This window comes from Lactuca virosa, chromosome 4 (genome assembly GCF_052849685.1).
Source record: "Lactuca virosa cultivar CGN04683 chromosome 4, Lactuca_virosa_CGN04683_v6, whole genome shotgun sequence".
Taxonomy (NCBI): Eukaryota; Viridiplantae; Streptophyta; class Magnoliopsida; order Asterales; family Asteraceae; genus Lactuca; species Lactuca virosa.
Window position 1 is genome coordinate 287,711,412 of NC_136429.1, and position 9,021 is coordinate 287,720,432.

The window sequence follows — 9,021 nt, forward strand, 5'->3', positions numbered from 1 at the left end:
CTATTAAAAGATTCTAATAATTTAAAATTAAATAATTCAATTTTATCAAATAGTCAATTGAAAAACATTGTCATCGTTTATAATTCGAAACTCACGTTTTGTAGTTAAAAGATTTTATTTTGTGATAAATGAAACAATAATAAAAGTTTTAAACGTTTGTTGTGTGCAATATAAACGTGTTTATAATTATTTACATTTCGGGTAAACTAAAGTCTTGTAAGTTGTAATGGCATAAAAAGATGACAAGTCTTTTAACAACCACAACTAGTTTCTAAATTACCAATGATAAAACTTCCATCCATAACTCCTATATGAAAAGTTGCTATAACATGCTCAAGTCAAAAATTAAAAGTTGGTAATGTATTATAAAATACGACCTAGATTGCTTTTTACCAAGTAATCCACTTTGATTATGATTAATTTAGTCTTTGCTTTAGATATATAAAACTGTTATCATTATCTCATATTTGAATTTTAAACTTATACACGAATTATTGGAATTAGATATTTTATAGGGAAAATTAATATTTACCGAAAGTACATAAAAGATCCATTTTCTCTTGAAAATGAGAGAGAATCTTAGCAAGAAAAATCAAACAAGCCCTTTTTACATAGTGATAATATATTAATGATTAATTATTAATCATTAATAATTAAACAATAATAATTATTAATAATTAATAATTACTAATAATATGATTGTTTATCCACGGTTTGCTGCTTGAGAAAGCTCTGCTGCTTTAAAATGAAAGCCTCAACGGCAAGCCGAAACTCTTCGTTGCTCAACCTCTCGACCGTCTCCGATGAACTCTCCGGCGAGTCTCCGTTTCCGGCAGTAACAAAAACGCTTCTCCGCCTCTCTGTCACCGACCTCCTCAACTCGCTACGAGGCCGCATCGATATCTCTCGCTTCAACTTCGCCGACTGTGTCCTTTGAAATCTCTCTATCTGCTTCGCCGCCTGCTTGATTGCCATTTCCGCCGCCACTTCCGACTCCGTTTTCACTATCGAATTCTCAAACCCAATTACTTTTTCTTGAGGTTCTTCCATGGCTGTGTGAATCACCGGTAATTCTTCCACCGGCGGCCGTAGCAATTCTCCATCTAAAGTGGCGTCACTTGTTTTATGATGATTCATAGATCTACTTTTATTCTCTTCGGAAATTTCATGATCAATGGATTCGTTTCCGACCTCCATGTGACCGGAGAAAACGTAACAAAGAAGAACGATAAAATTTCCGATAAGAAAAACGACGTGTTGATTCAATATGTAAGATGAACAGGCGTACAGATACTCGCCGGATACTTTAAAAACCGTAGGAAGGCGAGTCGACGACCATGAAATCAACGCAACGGCGACGAAGACTTCGATTAATTTAAATATTCTGGAAATGTTGTTAAACCGCTTGTGTCTGGAAAGCGCATGTGCCTTCTCCACTTGAATACTATCAAGAAAACCATACGAATCCATGATTTTTTTTTTAAATTCAAGTATTCAGAATATGATCGATGCAAAAACCCAAAAATGGTTTGAGATGTTATTCGAATTATGGGAATAAATTGTCTCGGAAAACAGAGAAAAACGGGTACATGACATGAAAATATGTTGAAACGACGGAGGAAGAAGACAGGGAGTCGAAACCGCCGGAAAATTGTGCGTTGCGGAATTGAAGGCGGAGATGGATCATAAAAAAGAAGACGCAGAGTAGTCTGAAGTGTGTGTGTATTTGAGGATTAGTTTATTGGTAAGAGAAGGGGTGGGGGGGAGGGGGGGATTTGGAGTGGGGATGGGGTGAGGACTGAGGACGATGGGGATGCCCGTGGAGAATGTTCGCATTTATAGAGGAATTGGACTTCTCAAATAATCTGGTCCTAAAATAGCGACAATATTTTGGCATTTTGTTTTTCAATACAAAATTAAATGTCGATTGAAGTTCAAGTCGACATTTGTTTCGTTTAAGATTAGATGAAGAGTTATTCAAAATAATGAGGAAAATTAGTTGATCTAACTACATTTTAACTTGTAAGAACGTTACGGATGAAAAAAAAAACATTTTTTATTACAAGAAAATACATTTCAGGCTGAATCCGGACCAACATTCCGGTCCGAAATCGAACGAACAATTCAGGGATTTCGAGAAAAAAATGTTTTTTTAATTAAATGTAATAAAAAAAATTAAACAAGTATAGTAATGTGAACTATATACGATATTAATGCATAAAAGTAGACATTTTATTGAAAAACGATAACAATAAACACTTCTAAATGTAGCATTCGGAATCCAAAAAAAATTCTTTTAAAAAAAACAAAAAAAAATCCTCTGAAATACAAAAAGTACTCAGGAATGAGGGCATTCCGTATAAACTAATTATTTTTCAAAAACGGAAAATAGAAGGTTATTTTCTTTGAAAAACCCATTTATAATGGTTTAGACTTTAGATTACTTAATTTCCCAAATAATCATAATAATTACTAGAAAGGTTACCTCCGCTACGCGGGGGCCAGAAACTTTCAATGTTGTTTCCGAATTGATAAATATGACAGACATAGAAAGTGCAAGGATGAAAAGTCCGGGCTTTGCCCCGGACAAAAAATGTAAAAGTTTTGACTACAAGGACCAGAAGTGTGAAAATGGCTAAAGAATTAAAGGTGTAGGAATTAGCAACTTTTTAGAAAATGGATCAAAGTTGTCAAACCGTTAAAGTTTTATGGCCAAACTTTAAATATTAAAAGGTTCCAAAAAAAGTGTAAAAATATTGATTGCAAGGACCAAAAGTGTCAAAATGGGTAAAGAATAATGAGCAAAGTTGCCAAAAAAACATCCAAATTTAGTATTCCTAACTTCCAACAATAATACAGGGACCAATTCTGCCAAAAAAATGGGAAGTTGAATGGAACACAAACAAAAGGACATGAATAAATTAATTAAAGAAGTACAGGGACCGGAAATATAATTCAAGGGACCAAAGCTGGACAAAATGTGTCAAGTTAACTATTCTTTTTCTCCACAATTTTAATATATATATATATATATATATATATATATATAATAATAGTTGTCGTTCAAATAATAATAATGATAATAATAATAATAATAATAATAATAATTTTAAACTAAAATATAGTTTTGGTACCTATTGTTTGGCCAAAATCGCACGTTTGGTCATAGTGTTGATTTTTTGTCAAGTGATCCATGTGGAATCTTTTTGTAACATCGGTGGTTCATGGGACTGTTACCCTCACTTGAGCTCCGTTACTAGCACTATAAATCACATATGCCACTCACTGGCATCACCACGATAAAACACAACAGCTTTGCACCACCCGATGACCCTATATGCCGCCTCTCATCACCAACATCACTTTATACTCCGCCTGTCGCTAACTCTCATCACTACCGTCACCCTATACACTATCTTTAGCCACTACCACTACCCTTTACAAGCCACTTTATACCCTTCTCTCCTCGAACCATCACCATCATGACCTATCGAAACCTTATACTTTGCCTCGACCACCATAGACGATTTGCCTACTTCCACCTACCATCACAACAAAAATTTTGGCTCGTCAAATATTACATGCTCCAATGGCGAGATATCATCTTGGTTTCCCTCTATTCTCAGGTAATTTCCTTGAGTTTTTGCTTTTGTTAATTATTTTCTTTGAGCCTTGGTCCAGCCCTACAGTTCTTGAATATTTGGAGAAGACTTAATCACTTCATGTAAGCTAGGTCAGCTCCTCAACCAATTATCCCTAACTTTTCTAGAAAATGGAGGCCGACGAAAAATTGATCCCTATCTGAGACCTGAGATTGTGAACTCTAATCTTTTCCAGAAGCACCATGTTCTTCTCTACTTTTTATCTAATTATTGTGCTTTTTATTTTGTCTATTTCATTTCATTTTCGTTAGTATTTTGTATTCTTAACAACATCAATAAGAAGACGAGAAAGTCCATTTTACATTGTTGGTATGAAGCGAACCTCATTTATGAATCATATAATTTCTTTTGTATATAAAGCTTCAAATTTCTAGAAAGTAAGATTAGTTTATCATAATCATTTCTTACTTAGTAATAATTATTTATTTATTTTGATTCATTTCTTTTAGGTGTAAAAATGCAATTGAAAAGAAGATGACTGATGATCGTGAACTAAAAAGATTGTTACGTGCATCTAACTTCTTAATGTTTGATTGGGGGTGTAATGGTGGCACAAACAGAGGGAACACGAAGGAACGTGATCAACGAGAGAGAGAGAGAGGGAGAGAGAGAGAGAGAGAGAGAGAGAGAGAGAGAGAGAGAAAGGGGGGAGAGAGAGAGAGAAAGAGAAGGAAAGAAAGGGTTGAGACATTTGTGACCTAGAAGTCACACTGAATCAGGAGCAACGTCAGCCAAGCGTACGACGATTTCTCCAAAAAACTTTATGTTCCTTCTTTTCTTTCCTAATTTATGTCGAGTGTGCTTCCTTTTCTTCTTTCCTTTCATGATCAAAAATTAATGAAGCATCAGCTTCACGAGAATTCTAGACAAATTATTCTTGTTGTCTTGTTTGTTCTTTCACCTTCAGATTATACTTCCAAACAGCCTCGAGACCATATCCATTACCTAATCCTAAACCTCACACAACTTAATTCCAAGATGCTTGTTCTTTCACCTTTAGATTATGCTTGCAAACATCCTCGAGACCATATCCCCTACCTAATCATAAACCTCACATAAATTAATTCCAAGATGCATGTTCTTCTTTTCTCTTCTTGTTTTCACATAATTCTGGTTGCTTTTTTATTAACCTAAATATTGTATGCGAACCCTTCAGCTTTGTGTGCCGAAGTTTTTGCCAAAAGACCCATTTTGTAGCAGCCATGTAACCCATGGTTTTGTACAATTTATATAACTAGATATTATGAGTAATGTTTCTTACTACTATTAACTACATCTAGGTAGCCTTACTTTTATCTAAAATAGTGAATAAAAGGGTGTTTTGGGTTAATAGGTACATATGTATAAGTATACATGCATGTATTTGAAGGATGTAAAACAATTGCCTACTAAAGTATATATGAGTCTATGTAGATGTAAAAATATGGTAGAAAGTGTAACGTCCCATAAATAAGACCCACAAATTTCATTTTTAAGTTAATAAAACCGGAATTCCCAAAACATCATCATATAAATCCAAATAAATCAATTGTATCAACCACCATTTCTTATCGAGTAAATCAAGAAAATGCAGAACGAGGTAGTGTGTGCTCTGCAATCATCTCGAGCTCTTCCATTTGAAAATCGATATACCTGAAACATAAACTGAAAACCGTAAGCACAAAGCTTAGTGAGTTCCCCAAGATACCACATACCAAACATAATAAATCACATATTGGGCCCCCGCCCGGTATCAAGTCTCACTCGGCTTCGGGCCCCGCTCGGTTTACAGATCTATCAATCACCAGGCCCCGCCTGACATCGGGCCTCGCTTGATACATATAATCATATAAACATATAATCATACTAGCACATGTGATAATCACAAAGACAATAGCATACCATACAATCATTGAGCCCCGCCCGGCATCGGGCCTTGCCGGGTAGCAAAAAAACACATATTGATAACTAGCATACAATATACTCATCAGGCCCCACCTGGTATCGGGCCTAGTCCGGTAAACATACCATTACATAACATATGCAAGAGTCACGCAGACATCTAGCGTCCTAACATATAAATCATGGGCCGATATTGGTGCCTTCGACCCGCTAAACTCAGTGAAGAGACTCATCTCGCACTGCCGAATCACCCTGATAAATCCCTGGCTGCTGGTCCTACAAATCCCTGAGCTAACAATATCAAATAACATCCAATTAATAATTGAATTCCAATCCATCACTAACTGTCCATAAATAGGGTAAATGACCATTTTACCCCTTCTCTTAGTTTGGACCCAAACTTAGGCCCAAACCTCTAATCCAAAAGACCCAATTACCAAATAATCACACAAGGCCCAAACATAGCCCAATTTTTCAAATTGGGCCCAAATCCCATTGTAGGCCTTCTCGAAATAATTATCAGCCCAAAGCCTGATGGGCCAACAAATCCGAAAACATCTAAGCCCAAACCGAAGCCCAAACACCGAAGTCAAATCATGCTGAGTATGCGGGGCATACTCAGTTGTACACTAAGCGTACACGCTAAATGGCTTGTACGCCGTACATACAGACTTGTATGCCCAACGTTCTCACCCATTAAGCCAAAACCCTCTTTAAGCACTTAATGCTTAAGACTAAAAGTCCAAACCACAGATCTAATCCCTAATAAACATCTAGAACCATAAAGTCACTGACTTAGTGACTTTGCATGCCCCAAAAGGACCCAACCTCAAGATATAGCACTTTACTTTCACTAAATGGACATAATCTCATGCATGGGTGATTCTAAACCCTAAAGGTGCCAACTTTATGGACTTTGAACCTCAGAAACACCAAGAGTGGCAACTCATAGCTCCTGGAGTGGTTCCAAACCACTAGATCTCATTAATGATGCCAAAAAGGGTCCAAAACCCATAAAAACTAGATCTAAGCTTCTAATGATCAAGTTCATAGATTTTTACCTCAAACAAGCTGGAAATGAAGCAGAGAATCAGGATCCACAAGCTCTTCCTTGATTCACAACCTTACACCAAACTCCATCTTGTTGAATATGAACCAAAACACACCAAGATGCACACAACGAGCTCAAAAACACAACAATGGTGGCTAAGGGACAATTTCTAGGTTTTTGGGGACTTGGAGGCTGGTAAAGAGGCCAGCCCTAAAGACTTAAAGTGCTTATATAGGGTACAATACCCTAAATTAAGGTTTCCACTAACTCCTCATATGCCCCACGTAATCCTCGTGCGCCCAGCATAAGAGGTCTCACATCTACGATCAGTCCCTCCTAGTACGCTAAGTGTAAACCAGTGTATGCCTCGTGTACCGACCCTCACACCAGTACGCCCTGCGTACTCCCTAGGTACGCCTAGCGTACTAGGGTTTCCCTTAAACCCTAATATACTCTGAAGGCCATAACTTCCTCATTATAAATCCGATTTTGACGATCCTTATATCCATGAAAAGGTAATGAGAAGCTCTGCGCTTTAATAAAATCATACTTTCCTTACAATTTCCCAAACAAAAATCCAATTTCTATAAAATCCCGAGCTGACATATTACCAAAATACCCTTTGGCTCCAAAACACAAACCGAACACCCGGACCATCTAAATTATATCATCCACATCCAAATGAGTCCATATCTCAATTCTTCAAGGGTCCTTAGTCTGCTAATACCCAATCCTTGATCACCACCCCGCAATGGGAAACAATTCGGAAGAAGGCGTTACAACTCTCCCCCACTTAAATTAGATTTCGTTCTCGAAATCATTCCTTACTATCCCCGGCAAGCCAGACAACCTGAGCAACACGGCCATAACCCCGAGCATACCACAACCTTCCTAAGGCAACGGAAACCAACCCGAAGATGAACGGATCCTTTCTCAACCTAAAATAATCCCATGCAAAATAACCACGTCTACTCAACCTGAAATCTGAAGTGTCGAGATGGTCTGACTCCTTGACAGACCGCCCATACTGAACCATTTCTAATTCCATTCTAATTATCCCCCAACCGACTACTCAACTTATGATAACCGTAGGTTCCCACTAGAAAATTTATTCACATGCCAAACGTTGCTGCCGACAACCTTTCACTTGACCAAAGGGACCGATATTCCTTCGAGGGAAGGCTCATCCTGATGATAAAATTTCCATGAACACAATGAACAACGCGAGACAAAATGAGAGATAAACCTTCTAGTGTTGAACAAGACACTGGTTCCTTTAACTGCCGAACCAACACACTGACGCTAAAAATCTTGAAAGTCCAAACTTGCCTGACCCCACACAGAAAGAACTAAACCAAAACATCATCATAAGAGTCTGATCTACCATCAAAACTGAGACCATCCTTTAACCCTGAACCCTTAAACTGATGCCCCTGACATACGGATTCCTTAATTCGATTCTTACTGAAATAAAGATCCTGCACATAAACACCCGCGATCCCCAACGCGAGTTCTCACCCAAAAACCAACCCGATACTTAACTCATAATACGAGATCCAAAGGTCTACATTTGCATTTCACCCGAAACCTTCTGATTCATAGAAATCCCTCACTAAATCGAGATAAAGAGATTCCTAAACCATCGTTGAGACTACCAGTCTCGCACCTAGTCCAGCCACCAGGTTGCCAAGAGTCCAAATGACAAGGCTACCCAACCTAAACATCCCTTTGCGCCATTCGCTGACCACACACTCAATCCTGTAACCCAAGATCCAATACCTGGACCCAACGGTCTCTACCAGGTCCCACCTGTATTTCCATATACACATGGGCCTCCCCCACAGGTCCCACCCAAACTATACCATGGAGCGGGTCTCGCCTATGCCTGATTCCGCCCCGAACCCTAATGGTCCTCAACCTAAAACAGATAAATACTTCTTGACAATCCTGACCGTCGTGCCCAAGGCACGAACTGATCCCCATTTACGCTCATGACCACCTCCAAATTATAGTCTACCTAAAACTGGTGAATGCTACGTTCCCATCGCAGTCTTACAACACTTCTAACCAACCATGGTTACCACCCATGGTCTTACCACACCCAAACCATCATAACCCCACGCATCCTGAGCCAAAACCTGCATCCAAATGCATCCAATCAAGTGTTCAGGTCATGCTTCGAAACCCAAAGCCTTCATCATACAAGAACAGGCAGCGAGACTCTAACACAACCCTCGACATGGATCCATCCATAATTCGACTATGTATAACAAAGAAGGCGCCGACCAGCTGTTGGAAGTTTCCTGAACTTCCAACTTACACGACTTCAATCCAGTGGACCATTTGGGTCGTCTCTCCTCCTGACTAGGATGCACAATTTACCCTAGTTTCACACCCGATCCAACTCCCGGAAACTTATGATCGATA

The 9,021-nt window shown here is 38.5% G+C and overlaps 1 protein-coding gene across 1 annotated transcript; it reads right to left on the minus strand.

Annotated features, from left to right (window-relative positions):
• Positions 1-687: 687 nt before the first annotated feature.
• On the minus strand, positions 688-1,470 carry LOC145105954 (uncharacterized). The gene has a single exon (XM_079043011.1). It carries the CDS (start codon positions 1,468-1,470, stop codon positions 688-690), a length of 783 nt encoding a protein of 260 aa, XP_078899137.1.
• Positions 1,471-9,021: the final 7,551 nt, after the last annotated feature.

What these genes read in the sequence shown, in the direction of transcription:
- LOC145105954 (XM_079043011.1), bottom strand. Translation starts at nt 1,470, where the DNA reads ATGGATTCGTATGGTTTTCTTGATAGTATTCAAGTGGAGAAGGCACAT.